This window comes from Nerophis lumbriciformis, linkage group LG32, assembly GCF_033978685.3.
Source record: "Nerophis lumbriciformis linkage group LG32, RoL_Nlum_v2.1, whole genome shotgun sequence".
NCBI classification, from domain to species: domain Eukaryota; kingdom Metazoa; phylum Chordata; class Actinopteri; order Syngnathiformes; family Syngnathidae; genus Nerophis; species Nerophis lumbriciformis.
The window spans coordinates 8,908,033-8,926,118 of record NC_084579.2 but is presented as its reverse complement, the minus strand read 5'-3'; the positions used below and the strand labels follow the sequence as shown (position 1 = coordinate 8,926,118).

General features: G+C 37.6%; 2 protein-coding genes across 3 annotated transcripts in view; one reads left to right on the top strand and one right to left on the bottom strand.

Moving 5' to 3' along the window:
* Positions 1 to 1,237: 1,237 nt before the first annotated feature.
* Positions 1,238 to 2,222, top strand: LOC140677473 (uncharacterized). Its single transcript, XM_072912086.1, has 4 exons — positions 1,238 to 1,501; positions 1,587 to 1,685; positions 1,755 to 1,817; positions 1,901 to 2,222. Exons 1-4 carry the CDS (start codon positions 1,436 to 1,438, stop codon positions 1,943 to 1,945), a joined length of 273 nt encoding a protein of 90 aa, XP_072768187.1. The 5' UTR covers positions 1,238 to 1,435; the 3' UTR covers positions 1,946 to 2,222.
* Positions 2,131 to 18,086, bottom strand: part of rpp30 (ribonuclease P/MRP 30 subunit) — a 20,071-nt gene continuing 4,115 nt past the window's right edge. The window contains exons 1-12 of one of the 2 annotated variants that reach the window (XM_061926964.1): positions 15,538 to 15,681; positions 15,003 to 15,061; positions 14,887 to 14,943; positions 9,186 to 9,251; positions 6,508 to 6,579; positions 6,335 to 6,424; positions 6,113 to 6,229; positions 5,997 to 6,026; positions 2,867 to 2,904; positions 2,716 to 2,795; positions 2,545 to 2,631; positions 2,131 to 2,476 (exon numbers count right to left, since the gene is read on the bottom strand). In XM_061926964.1, coding sequence (XP_061782948.1) covers positions 2,430 to 2,476; positions 2,545 to 2,631; positions 2,716 to 2,795; positions 2,867 to 2,904; positions 5,997 to 6,026; positions 6,113 to 6,229; positions 6,335 to 6,424; positions 6,508 to 6,579; positions 9,186 to 9,251; positions 14,887 to 14,943; positions 15,003 to 15,061; positions 15,538 to 15,619 — 825 coding nt within the window. In that variant the 5' untranslated portion in view covers positions 15,620 to 15,681 and the 3' untranslated portion in view covers positions 2,131 to 2,429. Of the gene's footprint in view, positions 2,477 to 2,544; positions 2,632 to 2,715; positions 2,796 to 2,866; positions 2,905 to 5,996; positions 6,027 to 6,112; positions 6,230 to 6,334; positions 6,425 to 6,507; positions 6,580 to 9,185; positions 9,252 to 14,886; positions 14,944 to 15,002; positions 15,062 to 15,537; positions 15,682 to 18,086 lie in introns of those variants that run through there. The other variant, XM_061926965.2, reaches the window with a different exon arrangement.

Here is an 18,086-nt window from a genome sequence, read left to right as displayed (position 1 = left end):
TTTTGGCACTTGCAGACCATTTTTTCAACATTTTCAAGGCGTAATTATTTATTTTTCGATTCTATTTTATTCTTATATATGACGTTATGTCATACTTGCCAACCCTCCCGAATTTTCCGGGAGACTCCCGAAATTCAGCGCCTCACCCGAAAAACTCCCGGGACAAATATTCTCCCGAAAATCTCCCGATTTTCAGCCGGAGCTGGAAGCCACGCCCCCCCTCCAGCTCCATGCGGACCTGAGTGAGGACAGCCTTGACAGGAGGACAACCGGGTGACAAGAAATAAATCATCCAGACTAGAGATAAATTGTATTATTATGTTTATCTTACCTAAAAATAAATATATTTGTTAATTAAAAAAAAAAAAAAGTAAATTAATTTTTACTATATTTTGCTAAAAACATCAAAATTTATTTTATTTTTATTTTTATTTTTTCTGACTCCTTATTACATCCAGCCATAGAATTATACACTAAAATAAACATATTTGAAATAATTAATTATAAATTATCATAATAATTCATTTAAAATGTCCATATTTAATTATTAAAATAATTGCTTGTTTATCAACAACTTTAGCATTTTATTCATTACATTTTGAAACTCTCAGAACCCAAGTTATGTTATATTCCTTAATATTTATTTATGCAAGTTTGAAGTATCAATTATCTAAACACAGTTTTGTTTGCATATTTTCAGAATATATATATATATATATATATATATATATATATATATATATATATATATATATATGTATGTGTGGGGAAAAAAATCACAAGACTACTTCATCTCTACAGGCCTGTTTCATGAGGGGTTCCCTCAATCATCAGAAAATCTCCTGATGATTGAGGTAACCCCTCATGAAACAGGCCTGTAGAGATGAAGTAGTCTTGTGATTTTTTTTCCCCACACATACATATATTGCGCTCTACTACGGTATCGAGCACTATTTTTTGGATAACCTTATTAAGACATATATATATATATATATATATATATATATATATATATATATATATATATATATATATATATATATATAAATATATGAAATACTTGACTTGGTAAATTCTAGTTGTCAATATACTCCACCCCTCTTAACCACGCCCCCACCCCCCACCTCCCGAAATCGGAGGTCTCAATGTTGGCAAGTATGCGTTATGTGTATTGTTTTTCATAGAGAATGACATGTGCTTTTAATTTGAAGAAGCCCTTATCTCCCGGAAGTGTCGTGACGCTATTGAAAATTTGAAGTTGCGGTCTTCCGGAGGGCAGAACCCACAGACTTGGCGGCAGTTGACAATCAGCCAAGTCCTTATTTTCTTCTTTTTGGAGGGAAACTGCCCTTTAATTCATGCTAGCCTCAAGTTTGTCTTCAGGTTAACCGGATGTTATCTCGGCTCCTTTTCCTGCTCAGTTAGCGTCACTAGCATGCAGTGTGATCGCCGTGTCAAGCGGTGTTTGGAACCGGAAGTGGATGTATGGAGCTGTAAACCGGTGAGGCGTGTGCGTGTGTGCGCGTTCGCGTGAGCTCAAGCAAGTAACTATCGATTAGTAATCGAAGTACTCATCGATTGTGTAGAAGCGGGTCTGTTTGGAGGCGGGACTTCCGGATTCGGATTGTCCAATGGAGTTGCTCCCTACTTTGATTCGAATGACTCGCCAGGAGAAGGACGGACAGGTCAGTGCCGGTTGCCATGACGACGACCCAAGTGTGTTTCCACCCCTAACACTGAGATGTTTGGCGCAGGTGTGCGTGTTCCGAGCAAGAAGTCCTCCGCTCCCTTGTCCAAGATGTCTGGCAGGAGAACCAGTAAGAGGAGATGGACTTTAAGACTCTTGAGAGCATGTTACCATGACAACAGTCGCCAGCTGTGATGTCATCGTGTCTTTCAGGGCCACATCAACCACATGATGCCTGGAGGAGGCGGGGCTCCGTGATCACGGGCCAATGAGTGGCGGGGAAGGTAGTGAGTCAAAGTCTGGCTATGGAGATCCTGGATAAACTTCACTCAGCTCCATCCGCAGGTCACCATGGCAACATAACCAGCGTTGTCGCACTACATAATCCTACCCTGGATAAGAACTCCTGCCTCGTGGTACACGCCCAGCCACATTAGCTCTAAATGTTTGAATTCTTTTATTTTTGTAATTTTCAAACTGAAAGCCATTTTGTTGCCATCACTTCCTTTTTTCAGAATAAAACATTTCCTGCAAAGTCATCCTTTATTTATGTCACACATTGTATCAATTCAGTGACTCTTAGGAAGAAAACATTAATAGAAACTATCGTAACTCCAGGACGCTTCTAAACTTTTAATTTGAAGGGGCTCGGGTTGCCCTGCCTATGATGGCGTCCAATAATGCATTGATGTTCATGTTTTCATGCACTTTCTTCTCGCCTGCGTCACTTATCCGACACGTGTCAGTCAGTCTGCTGAGTTTTGCTTCGTTTGGCTGCAGGAACGTCACCTGCTCAGGTAAGAAGAGCGTTGAAAAGGAACTGTTGAAAAGCGTGTGAATTCTGCTGAGTCACCTACAAGAAGAGGGTAGAGCCCCCTGGTGGCAGGAGGCTTCGCCGCACATCTTTTTGGTCCAAATGATACCACTCGCCGTCTTTCTGGTTTCTGAGGGGGGGGAAAAAAAGACCTTGTCTGACACGCCCACGCCACTGGCTCCTCCCACTTGGTGTATCTGAGGTGGGACTTTACCTGCGTGAAATAAGACGGACCGACAGGTGGAGCTCACCGCGCTCTTGGCGTCTGCGTCCGACAGACCGAACAACGTGCTTCTGAGCGTCGTCTCAGGAAAACAACACACGCTTGAGTTTAGGCCAGTAGGCGGAGCCAAAGGGAAGGATACAAGTTGATGATGTCATAGGGTCCTCGCAGTTCCAGAGGCTGAGGACGTAAACAAAACACGTGTTGTGTAAACAGGCGTGTGTGACATGTTGAGTAAACACGTTATGTAAACATGTGTTGTGTAAACGTGTGTGTGACATGTTGTGTATACACATGTGTAACATGTTGTGTAAACACGTGTAAAGGCGTGTGTGACATGTGTAAACACGTGTAAAGGCGTGCGTGACATGTAGTGTAAAGGCGTGTGTGACGTGTAAATATGTGTACAAGTGTGTGTGACATGTTGCGTAAACACATGTGTAAAGGCATGTGTGACATGTGTAAACACGTGTAAAGGTGTGTGTGACATGTGTAAACACGTGTAAAGGCGTGCGTGACGTGTAAATTTGTGTACAAGTGTGTGTGACATGTTGTGTAAACACATGTGTAAAGGCGTGTGTGACATGTTGTGTAAACAGATGTGTAAAGACGTGTGTGACATGTGTAAACACATGTGTAAAGGCGTGTGTGACATGTTGTGTAAACACATGTGTAAAGGCGTGTGTGACATGTGTAAACACATATGTAAAGGCGTGCGTGACGTGTAAATTTGTGTACAAGTGTGTGTGACATGTTGTGTAAACACATGTGTAAAGGCGTGTGTGACATGTTGTGTAAACAGATGTGTAAAGACGTGTGTGACATGTAAACACGTGTAAAGGCGTGTGTGACATGTGTAAACATGTGTAAAGGCGTGTGTGACATGTTGTGTAAACACATGTGTAAAGGCGTGTGTGACATGTGTAAACACATGTGTAAAGGCGTGTGTGACATGTTGTATAAACAGATGTGTAAAGACGTGTGTGACGTGTAAACACGTGTGTAAAGGCGTGTGTGACATGTGTAAACACATGTAAAGGCGTGCGTGACATGTAGTGTAAAGGCGTGCGTGACATGTGTAAAGGCGTGTGTGACATGTATAAATATGTGTACAAGTGTGTGTGACATGTGTAAACACATGTGTAAAGGCGTGTGTGACATGTGTAAACACGTGTAAAGGTGTCTGTGACATGTGTAAACACGTGTAAAGGCGTGCGTGACGTGTAAATTTGTGTACAAGTGTGTGACATGTGTAAACACGTGTAAAGGCGTGTGTGACATGTTGTGTAAACAGATGTGTAAAGACGTGTGTGACGTGTAAACACGTGTGTAAAGGCGTGTGTGACATGTGTAAACACATGTGTAAAGGCGTGTGTGACATGTTGTGTAAACACATGTGTAAAGGCGTGTGTGACATGTGTAAACACATGTGTAAAGGCGTGCGTGACATGTGTAAATTTGTGTACAAGTGTGTGTGACATGTTGTGTAAACACATGTGTAAAGGCGTGTGTGACATGTTGTGTAAACAGATGTGTAAAGACGTGTGTGACGTGTAAACACGTGTGTAAAGGCGTGTGTGACATGTGTAAACACATGTGTAAAGGTGTGTGTGACATGTTGTGTAAACACATGTGTAAAGGCGTGTGTGACATGTGTAAAGGCGTGTGTGACATGTGTAAACATGTTGTGTAAAGGCCTGTGTGACATGTGTAAACAGATGTATAAGGGCGTGTGACACATGTAAACATGTTGTGCAAAGGTGTGTGTGACATATGTAATACATGTGTAAAGGTGTGTGTGACATGTTGTGTAAACATGTGTAAAGGCGTGTGTGACATGTTATGTAAAGGCGTGTGTGACATATGTAAACATGTGTAAAGGCGTGTGTGACATGTGTAAACATCTTGTGTAAAGGCGTGTGTGACATGTTGTGTAAACACATCTTGTGTAAAATCGTGTGTGACATGTTGTGTAAACACATCTTGTGTAAAGTCGTGTGTGACATCTTGTGTAAACACATCTTGTGTAAAGGCGTGTGTGATATGTTACGTAAACACATCTTGTGTAAAGGCGTGTGTGACATGTTGTGTAAACACATTTAAAGGCGTGTCTGACATGTTGTGTAAAGGCGTTTGTGTTATGTTGTGCCAACACATGTGTAAAGGCGTGTGTGTCATGTTGTGTAAACACGTGTGTAAAGTCGTGTGTGACATGTTGTGTAAACACATTGTGTAAAGACCTGTGTTTCATGTTGTGTAAACACATGTGTAAAGCCGTGTGTGACATGTTGTGTAAAGGCGCGTGTGACATACTGTGTAAACACATGTGTAAAGGCGTGTGTGACATGTGTAAACACATGTTGAAAGGCGTGTGTGATATACTGTGTAAACACATGTGTAAAGGCTTGTGTGACATGTTGTGTAAACACATGTAGTGTAAAGGCATGTCTGTGACATGTTGTCTAAACACATGTGTAAAGGCGTGTGTGACATGTTGTGTAAACACATGTAGTGTAAAGGCGTGTGTGATATACTGTGTAAACACATGTGTAAAGGCTTGTGTGACATGTTGTGTAAACACATGTAGTGTAAAGGCGTGTCTGTGACATGTTGTCTAAACACATGTGTAAAGGCGTGTGTGACATGTTGTGTAAACACATGTAGTGTAAAGGCGTGTCTGTGACATGTTGTCTAAACACATGTGTAAAGGCGTGTGTGACATGTTGTGTAAACACATGTAGTGTAAAGGCGTGTTTGAAATGTTGTGTAAACACATGTTTAAACACATGTAGTGTAAAGGCGTGTCTGTGACGTGTTGTCTAAACACATGTTGTGTACACACATGTGTAAAGGCGTGTGTGACATGTTGTGTAAACACATGTAGTGTAAAGGCGTGTCTGTGACGTGTTGTCTAAACACATGTTGTGTAAACACGTGTAAAGGCGTGTGTGACATGTTGTGTAAACACATGTAGTGTAAAGGCGTGTGTGACATGTTGTGTAAACACATGTGTAAAGGCGTGTGTGACATGTTGTGTAAACACATGTTGTGTAAAGGCGTGTGTGACATGTTGTGTAAACACATGTGTAAAGGCGTGTGTGACATGTTGTGTAAACACATGTTGTGTAAAGGCGTGTGTGACATGTTGTGTAAACACATGTGTAAAGGCGTGTGTGACATGTTGTGTAAACACATGTAGTGTAAAGGCGTGTGTGACATGTGTAAACACCTGTTGTGTAAACCCAAGTCATCAAAGTGAGGACGACACACACCTTGTCAGCTGCACTGGACAACATCACGTTCTGAAAGACACGGGGGCGGAGCTTCTTCATCATCATCATCATCATCATCATCATCATCATGGCCGGATAACACAGACAGGAAGTACCTTTCCTTTGCATGTCTCCGTCAAGCTAATGGCGTTAGAAATGGTGTAGCGTCTCATGGTGGCGTCTCTGATGGCTGCGGCGTATGACACTTCAAACACCACGCCTCTCTCCACAGCCTGCACACACACACACACACACACACACACACACACACACACACACACACGTGCCCACTCAGCATTGTTAGCACTGACAGTTAGCATTACATGAGTGTGACTAACCCCAGTGACAGGAGCTCTCTTCAAGAAGAAAGGCAGTTGCTCCGTCACACACAAACTAATCACGTCTACGTCCAGCTGCATGCACGCCACCTGCAAACATACACAACTAGGTCAGTGTGTGTGTCTGTGTGTGTGTGTGTGTGTGTGTGTGTGTGTGTGTGTGTGTCTCTCACATGAAAAACTTTCTCCGTCATTGGCTGGACTGCAATCAAGTCAAAAGTACGATACTCTGCAGCATTTGGCCTCTAAACAACACAACATGACACAACATGACTAAACAACGCAACATGACTTCCTGTTGTGATGTGTGTCTATTTGGCCCCTACACAACACAAAATGACAACATGACTTCCTGTTGTGATGTGTGTCTATTTGGCCTCTAAACAACACAACATGACTTCCTGTTGTGATGTGTGTCATTTGGCCTCTAAACAACACAACATGACTTCCTGTTGTGATGTGTCTATTTGGCCTTTAAACAACACAATATGACTTCCTGTTGCGATTTGTGTCTATTTTGCCTCTAAACAACACAACTTCCTGCTGTGATGTGTGTCTATTTGGCCTCTAAACAACACAACATGACCTCTTGTTGTGATGTGTGTCTATTTGGCCTCTAAACAACACAACATGACTTCCTGTTGTGATGTGTGTCTATTTGGCCTCTAAACAACACAACATGACTTCCTTTTGTGATGTGTGTCTATTTGGCCTCTAAACAACACAACATGACTTCCTGTTGTGATGTGTGTCTATTTGGCCTCTAAACAACACAACATAACTTCCTGTTGTGTTGTGTGTCTATTTGGCCTCTAAACAACACAAAATGACAACATGACTTCCTGTTGTGTTGTGTGTCTATTTGGCCTCTAAACAACACAAAATGACAACATGACTCCCTGTTGTGATGTGTGTCTATTTGGCCTCTAAACAACACAACATGACTTCCTGTTGTGATGTGTGTCTATTTGGCCTCTAAACAACACAACATGACACAACATGACTTCCTGTTGTGATGTGTGTCTATTTGGCCTCTAAACAACACAACTTCCTGCTGTGATGTGTGTCTATTTGGCCCCTAAACAACACAACATGACTTCTTGTTGTGATGTGTGTCTATTTGGCCTCTAAACAACACAACATGACTTCCTGTTGTGATGTGTGTCATTTGGCCTCTAAACAACACAACATGACTTCCTGTTGTGATGTGTCTATTTGGCCTTTAAACAACACAATATGACTTCCTGTTGTGATGTGTGTCTATTTGGCCTCTAAACAACACAACTTCCTGTTGCGATTTGTGTCTATTTTGCCTCTAAACAACACAACTTCCTGCTGTGATGTGTGTCTATTTGGCCTCTAAACAACACAACATGACCTCTTGTTGTGATGTGTGTCTATTTGGCCTCTAAACAACACAACATGACTTCCTGTTGTGATGTGTGTCTATTTTGCCTCTAAACAACACAACTTCCTGCTGTGATGTGTGTCTATTTGGCCTCTAAACAACACAACATGACCTCTTGTTGTGATGTGTGTCTATTTGGCCTCTAAACAACACAACATGACTTCCTGTTGTGATGTGTGTCTATTTGGCCTCTAAACAACACAACATGACTTCCTGTTGTGTTGTGTGTCTATTTGGCCTCTAAACAACACAAAATGACAACATGACTTCCTGTTGTGTTGTGTGTCTATTTGGCCTCTAAACAACACAAAATGACAACATGACTCCCTGTTGTGATGTGTGTCTATTTGGCCTCTAAACAACACAACATGACTTCCTGTTGTGATGTGTGTCTATTTGGCCTCTAAACAACACAACATGACACAACATGACTTCCTGTTGTGATGTGTGTCTATTTGGCCTCTAAACAACACAACTTCCTGCTGTGATGTGTGTCTATTTGGCCCCTAAACAACACAACATGACTTCTTGTTGTGATGTGTGTCTATTTGGCCTCTAAACAACACAACATGACTTCCTGTTGTGATGTGTCTATTTGGCCTTTAAACAACACAATATGACTTCCTGTTGTGATGTGTGTCTATTTGGCCTCTAAACAACACAACATGACTTCCTGTTGTGATGTGTGTCTATTTGGCCTCTAAACAACACAACATGACACAACATGACTTCCTGTTGTGATGTGTGTCTATTTGGCCTCTAAACAACACAACTTCCTGCTGTGATGTGTGTCTATTTGGTCTCTAAACAACACAACATGACACAACATGACTTCCTGTTGTGATGTGTGTCTATTTGGCCTCTAAACAACACAACTTCCTGCTGTGATGTGTGTCTATTTGGCCTCTAAACAACACAACATGACTTCCTGTTGTGATGTGTGTCATTTGGCCTCTAAACAACACAACATGACTTCCTCTTGTGATGTGTCTATTTGGCCTTTAAACAACACAATATGACTTCCTGTTGTGATGTGTGTCTATTTGGCCTCTAAACAACACAACATGACTTCCTGTTGTGATGTGTGTCTATTTGGTCTCTAAACAACACAAAATGACAACATGACTTCCTGTTGTGTTGTGTGTCTATTTGGCCTCTAAACAACACAAAATGACAACATGACTCCCTGTTGTGTTGTGTGTCTATTTGGCCTCTAAACAACACAACATGACTTCCTGTTGTGATGTGTGTCTATTTGGCCTCTAAACAACACGACTTCCTGTTGTGATGTGTGTCTATTTGGCCTCTAAACAACACGACTTCCTGTTGTGATGTGTGTCTATTTGACCTCTAAACAACATAAGGTGACACAACATGACTTCCTGTTGTGTGTCTTCTTGTATCAATTGTCATGAATATAGAGATGATAGTTGTGATACTTACAAAGTGACACAGGTCCCACATGACCAGCGTCAGTCTGTTGAGCACTCTGATTGGTCTAGAGCGGCCCTGCAACACACACACACACACACACACACACACAATGTCAACAAGTATAGACAATATGTAACACACACATAAAAAATTAATAAAATAATAATGATTATAATAAGTGTAAAGATGCTAATGTGTATTTACAGTGAGCATCTTGTAATTAGTGCATTAATACACCATCATAAAAATCATCAAATGCTATCACTGACTTGTTATTTTTCACAGCATTTCTATTTCTTCCAATCATTTCAGGTCATATTTGCAAACGGAATAAAAAGTAATGTGATAGAATTCTAATCTGTCCATTACAGTTGAAGTCTCATTCAGGTGTGCTCTTCAATGTTTCTTATGATGACATTGTCTAGGTGTAAACACTTCCTAACATGGAATGCTGCTTCTAGATTACTGCATAGATGATGTTTTACACATCTATGCACGTAAATATTCAATATTTGAAGAACAGTCTACATGACTTTATGTAACATATGTAAATAATCGATATTTGAAGAACAATCGACATGATTTTATGTAACATACGTAACTAATCGATATTTGAAGAACAGTCAACATGACTTTATGTAACATACGTAAATAATCGATATTTGAAGAACAGTCAACATGACTTTATGTAACATACGTAAATAATCAAAATTTGAAGAACAATCGACATGATTTTATGTAACATACGTAACTAATCGATATTTGAAGAACAGTCAACATGACTTTATGTAATATACGTAAATAATCGATATTTGAAGATCAGTCAACATGACTATGTAACATACGTAAATAATCGATATTTGAAGAAGTCGACATGACTTTATGTAACATACGTAAATAATCGATATTTGAAGATCAGTCAACATGACTATGTAACATACATAAATAATCGATATTTGAAGTACGTAGATCATTGATATTTGAAGCACAGTCGACATGCAGCCTGTGTCCTGTTTGAAGAACAGTCGACATGACTTTATGTAACATACGTAGATAATCGATATTTGAAGCACAGTCGACATAACTATGTAACATATGTAAATAATCGATATTTGAAGAACAGTCGACATGACTTTAGGTAACATACGTAAATAATCTACATTTGAAGAACAGTCTACGTGACTATGTACGGTAACATATGCAAATAATCGATATTTGAAGAACAGTCTACGTGACTATGTAACATATGTAAATAATCGATATTTGAAGAACAGTCTACATGACCTTAGGTAACATACGTAAATAATCTATATTTGAAGAACAGTCTACGTGACTATGTAACATATGTAAATAATCGATATTTGAAGAACAGTCTACGTGACTATGTAACATATGTAAATAATCGATATTTAAAGAACAGTCGACATGACTTTATGTAACATACGTAGATAATCGATATTTGAAGCACAGTCGACATGACTATGTAACATATGTAAATAATCAATATTTGAAGAACAGTCGACATGACTTTATGTAACATACGTAAATAATCGATATTTGAAGAACAGTCTACGTGACTATGTAACATACGTAAATAATCGATATTTGAAGAACAGTCTACATGACTTTAGGTAACATACGTAAATAATCAATATTTGAAGAACAGTCTACGTGACTATGTAACATATGTAAATAATCGATATTTGAAGCACAGTCTACGTGACTTTATGTAACATACGTAACTAATCGATATTTGAAGAACAGTCAACATGACTTTATGTAACATACGTAAACAATCAATATTTAAAGAACAGTCGACATGACTTTATGTAATAATTGATATTTGAAGAACAGTCTACGTGACTTTATGAAATCGATATTTGAAGAACAGTCCACATGACTTTATGTAACATACATAAATAATTGATATTTGAAGAACAGTCTACATGACTTTATGTAACATACATAAATAATTGATATTTGAAGAACAGTCTACATGACTTTATGTAACGTAATCGATATTTGAAGAATAGTTTACGTGACTTTCATAATCAATATTTGAAGAACAGTCTCCGTGACTTTATGCAACATACGTAAATAATCGATATTTGACTAGGTAACATACGTAAATAATTGATATTTGAAGAATAGTCTACATGACTTTATGTAACATACGTAAATAATCTATATTTGAGGAACAGTCAACATGACTTTATGTAACATACATAAACAATCAATATTTAAAGAACAGTAGACATGACTTTATGTAACATACGTAGATAATCGATATTTAAAGAACAGTCGACATGACTATGTAATAATTGATATTTGAAGAACAGTCTACGTGACTTTATGAAATCGATATTTGAAGAACAGTCAACATAACTTTATGTAACATACATAAACAATCAATATTTAAAGAACAGTAGACATGACTTTATGTAACATACGAAGATAATCCATATTTGAAGAACAGTCGACATGACTTTATGCAACATACGTAAACAATCGATATTTAAAGAACAGTCGATATGACTTTATGTAATAATTGATATTTGAAGAACAGTCTACATGACTTTATGAAATCGATATTTGATGAACAGTCGACATGACTTTATGTAACATACATAAATAATTTATATTTGAAGAACAGTAGACATGACTTTATGTAACATACGTAGATAATCGATATTTGAAGAACAGTCGACATGACTTTATGCAACATACGTAAACAATCGATATTTAAAGAACAGTCGACATGACTTTATGTAATAATTGATATTTGAAGAACAGTCTACGTGACTTTATGAAATCGATATTTGATGAACAGTCGACATGACTTTATGTAACATACATAAATAATTGATATTTGAAGAACAGTCTACATGACTTTATGTAATAATTGATATTTGAAAAACAGTCTACATGACTTTATGAAATCGATATTTGATTAACAGTCTACATGACTTTATGTAACATACGTAAATAATTGATATTTGAAGAACGGTTTACATGACTTTATGTAACATACATAAATAATCGATATTTGAAGAACAGTCAACATGACTTTATGTAACATACATAAACAATCTATATTTAAAGAACAGTAGACATGAATTTATGTAACATACGTAGATAATCGATATTTGAAGAACAGTCGACATGACTTTATGCAACATACGTAAAAAATCGATATTTAAAGAACAGTCGACATGACTATGGAATAATTGATATTTGAAGAACAGTCTACGTGACTTTATGAAATCGATATTTGAAGAACAGTCAACATGACTTTATGTAACATACATAAACAATCAATATTTAAAGAACAGTAGACATGAATTTATGTAACATACGAAGATAATCCATATTTGAAGAACAGTCGACATGACTTTATGCAACATACGTAAACAATCGATATTTAAAGAACAGTCGACATGACTTTATGTAATAATTGATATTTGAAGAACAGTCTACGTGACTTTATGTAATCAATATTTGATGAACAGTCCACATGACTTTATGTAACATACATAATTGATATTTGAAGAACAGTCTACATGACTTTATGTAACATACATAAATAATTGATATTTGAAGAACAGTCTACATGACTTTATGTAACGTAATCGATATTTGAAGAATAGTTTACGTGACTTTCATAATCAATATTTGAAGAACAGTCTACGTGACTTTGTGTAACATACGTAAATAATCGATATTTGACTATGTAACATACGTAAATAATTGATATTTGAAGAATAGTCTACATGACTTTATGTAACATACGTAAATAATCGATATTTGAGGAACAGTCAACATGACTTTATGTAACATACATAAACAATCAATATTTAAAGAACAGTATACATGACTTTATGTAACATACATAGATAATCGATATTTAAAGAACAGTCCACATGACTTTATGTAATAATTGATATTTGAAGAACAGTCTACGTGACTTTATGAAATCGATATTTGAAGAACAGTCAACATAACTTTATGTAACATACATAAACAATCAATATTTAAAGAACAGTAGACATGAATTTATGTAACATACGAAGATAATCCATATTTGAAGAACAGTCGACATGACTTTATGCAACATACGTAAACAATCGATATTTAAAGAACAGTCGACATGACTTTATGTAATAATTGATATTTGAAAAACAGTCTACGTGACTTTATGTAATCAATATTTGATGAACAGTCCACATGACTTTATGTAACATACATAATTGATATTTGAAGAACAGTAGACATGACTTTATGTAACATACATAAATAATTGATATTTGAAGAACAGTCTACATGACTTTATGTAACGTAATCGATATTTGAAGAATAGTTTACATGACTTTCATAATCAATATTTGAAGAACAGTCTACGTGACTTTATGTAACATACGTAAATAATCGATATTTGACTAGGTAACATACGTAAATAATTGATATTTGAAGAATAGTCTACATGACTTTATGTAACATACGTAAATAATCAATATTTGAGGAACAGTCAACATGACTTTATGTAACATACATAAACAATCAATATTTAAAGAACAGTAGACATGACTTTATGTAACATACGTAGATAATCGATATTTAAAGAACAGTCCACATGACTTTATGTAATAATTGATATTTGAAGAACAGTCTACGTGACTTTATGAAATCGATATTTGAAGAACAGTCAACATGACTTTATGTAACATACATAAACAATCAATATTTAAAGAACAGTAGACGTGACTTTATGTAACATACGTAGATAATCGATATTTGAAGAACAGTCGACATGACTTTATGCAACATACGTAAACAATCGATATTTAAAGAACAGTCAACATGACTTTATGTAATAATTGATATTTGAAGAACAGTCTACATGACTTTATGAAATCGATATTTGATGAACAGTCGACATGACTTTATGTAACATACATAAATAATTGATATTTGAAGAACAGTCTACATGACTTTATGTAATAATTGATATTTTAAGAACAGTCTACATGACTTTATGAAATCGATATTTGATGAACAGTCTACATGACTTTATGTAACATACGTAAATAATTGATATTTGAAGAACGGTTTACATGACTTTATGTAACATACATAAATAATCGATATTTGAAGAACAGTCTACGTGACTTTATGTAACATACGTAACTAATCGATATTCGAAGAACAGTCAACATGACTTTATGTAACATATGTAAACAATCTATATTTAAAGAACAGTAGACATGACTTTATGTAACATACGTAGATAATCGATATTTGAAGAACAGTCGACATGACTTTATGCAACATACGTAAACAATCGATATTTAAAGAACAGTCGACATGACTATGTAATAATTGATATTTGAAGAACAGTCTACGTGACTTTATGAAATCGATATTTGAAGAACAGTCCACATGACTTTATGTAACGTAATCAATATTTGAAGAATAGTTTACGTGACTTTCATAATCAATATTTGAAGAACAGTCTACGTGACTTTTTGTAACATACGTAAATAATCGATATTTGACTATGTAACATACGTAAATAATTGATATTTGAAGAATAGTCTACATGACTTTATGTAACATACGTAAATAATCGATATTTGAGGAACAGTCTACGTGACTGTATGTAACATACGTACATAATCGTTACCTGGACATTAGTTATCTGTAAGATAGTTACCTGGACAATTGGTAGCTGATCAATAAGCTCATTGATCGGTTTGGGGGAGGGAATATCCTGCAGAAGAAAAAACATTCGTCAGGTTGTGTGATAAAGTGTCAGTGGGCGTGTCTCACCTGTTTCCTTTTGGCTGTGGCTTCAAAAGTATAGTTCACTGCCACCGTGGAAAAACCAACTACAGGAAAATAATGCAAAATATTGATATTATTACTATTATGCTTCAATGCACTGATTGGATTACAGTGTGTATATACATGTGTATTAATATCATAATTGTTAATGATTGAAGAGTATACATTCACATGTATTAATATCATAATTGTTAATGATTGACACGTACACAAACAGATGTATTAATATCTTATTTGTTCATTATTGAAATGTATACAAACACATATTAGTATCACAATTGTGAGTTATCGACGTATATACAAATACGCGTATTAATATCATAATAGTGAGTTATTGACGTGTATACGAACACATAATTGTGAGGTATTGACGCGTTTTCTACCCAAAAAGACTGAATTTGAAATGAATTGTCTGGTTAGCTAAAACGACTTCGCTAGCCAAGCTAACTTTCATAAAAAAGTTACACTCGGCGACTTGAAATAAAGGTATTTTAAAACAATTTATATTCGGTGGACTCACGATGAGCTGCAGTGTCAATCATTCGCTGCATGTTGCTTTTATCTGGCGAGAAAGTCAAGTTTAAATCCATAAAGACAGACATGATGTAGCAATGTGTGCTACCAGATGCTAGCACGCGGATCGTAACAAGCGAAAGGCATTCTGGGAGTTGTGGTTCTTTTAGCCAGTAGCGGCCAGTTGCGGCTTACATCCGCCAGGGGGCAGAACAACACGTCGTGGACCGAATACCGAAAAAGGAAAAAGAAACAAGGGGTGAAAGAGGTAAAAAGGACGAACTTTTTGGATTTGTTAGAAAATAAAGAGCATGTATTAATGTATAGTAAATACAAGGACATATTAAAAAGAAACTGGAGACAGAGAAGATGAATGTGGCATTGGAGGATAAAAATTAATTTGTCCACACTCCTTTTCGAAGGGTGGCGGTAATGCTTGTTATCGGCCATTTTAAAGAAAGAAGAAGTTAAAGACGAAGAAGACAAGGTGACGTCATCTTGGCTCGATTTGTTATTATTATAATCCAAGTTCATTCATGACAAATTTGTGCTTTAAAGATGTGCTATTTGGTTTTACACTGTATGAAAAACAATTTCAAAAGGAATTTTACCTTTGCAACCTCATTATACTATTGGCTAAGTTTTATATTTATAAATGTAAGTATCTCAATATCCGACCTGTTTTTTTGTGCCTTTAAAAAAGAATTAGAACTCGACTTCAAAACACTCTCTACCTCTAGCAACCCAAAAGCTGTGAAAACTGTGATGCTGTGTGAGCCAAGAATGATTACCATGAATTGATTAACGTGGACCCCGACTTAAACAAGTTGAAAAACTTATTGGGGTGTTACCATTTAGTGGTCAATTGTACGGAATATGTACTGTACTGTGCAATCTACTAATAAAAGTTTCAATCAATCAAAAAAAGCCTATGGCTTTACATTTTGTTTATATATATATATATATATATATATATATATATATATATATATATATATATATATATATATATATATATATTAGAGATGCGCGGTTTGCGGGCACAACCGCGGAGTCCGCGGATTATCCGCGGATCGGGCTGATGAAATTAAAAAAAATTAGATTTTATCCGCGGGTCGGGTCGGGTGGTTGAAATAAAAAAAAAATTAGATTTTAAATAGATTCAGGCGGGTGGCAGTTAAACCAATTCGGAAATATATATACATAGTTAAATGTTGTTACCCACATACGAAAAACAAGCAGGCACCTGCAGCATATGCCACAACAGAAGAAAAAAAAAAAAAAGAGATGGACACTTTTACGGAGCGGAGAAGGGACGCCTCGCCGGGGTCCGGGACCGAGGCCCCTTCCCCCGAGAGGGCCCCACCGGGAGCCGTAGCTGAGGCGATCCGTGAGAAGGGCCCGACGCACGTCCAGGGTCACCACCGCGCCCACCGCACCGACACCCCGCCTCGTCCGCCTTCGCCGCGGCCGGCGTCACGCGCAGCAGGTAAGCAGCTTACCTGCCCGCCACCCCCGTGGCCGGGGGCTCGTAACAGGGGTCACTCCGCGCGCTCCGCCCGCGCAGCTTACCTGCCCGCCACCCCCATTGCCGGGGGCGCGTAACAGGGGTCACTCTGCGCGCAGTGCGCTCATGAAAGGGGTGGGGCTCACCCCGGTTGATATAGACAGCAGCTGGACGGTGGCCATGGAAGTCGGAACCCGCTAAGGAGTGTGTAACAACCCACCTGCCGAATCAACTAGCCCTGAAAATGGATGGCGCTGGAGCGTCGGGCACATACCCGGCCGTCGCCGGCAGCGAGATGCGCTTGGAGGTGCGCTCAGCGCGGCTCCCATATGATTGCGCACTGGTGTGCGTCTGGGTCGTGACAGCGTGGCACGCGAATGTCTGTGCTGCATTGGATCAGTCTCCTTTCTTTAACAGGCAAAAGCTTTATAACCTCACTAATGCCTTGCATCGTCTATATTAGATATATAACAACGGGCGGGTGCGGGCGGATGCGGTTCTGATCAAATGTTACATCGGGTGGATGGCAGATGGTTGACGACTTTCTGATGCGGTTGCGGATGAAATAATTGCCTATTCGCGCATCTCTAATATATATATATATATATATATATATATTAGAGATGGCAGGCCGATATTATCGGCCGATAAATGCGTTAAAAAGTAATATCGGAAATGATCGGTATCGGGGTTTTTTATTATCGGTATCGGTTTTTTAATTTTTTTTTTTAATTAAATCAATATAAAAAACACAAGATACACTTACAATTAGTGCACCAACCCAAAAAAAACATCCCTCCCCCATTTACACTCATTCCCACTCATTCACACAAAAGGGTTTCTTTCTGTTATTAATATTGTGGTTCCTACATTATATATCAATATATATCAATACAGTCTGCAAGGGATACAGTCCGTAAGCACACATGATTGTGCGTGCTGCTGGTCCACTAATAGTACTAACCTTTAACAGTTCATTTGACTCATTTTCATTAATTACTAGTTTCTATGTAACTGTTTTTATATTGTTTTACTTTCTTTTTTATTCA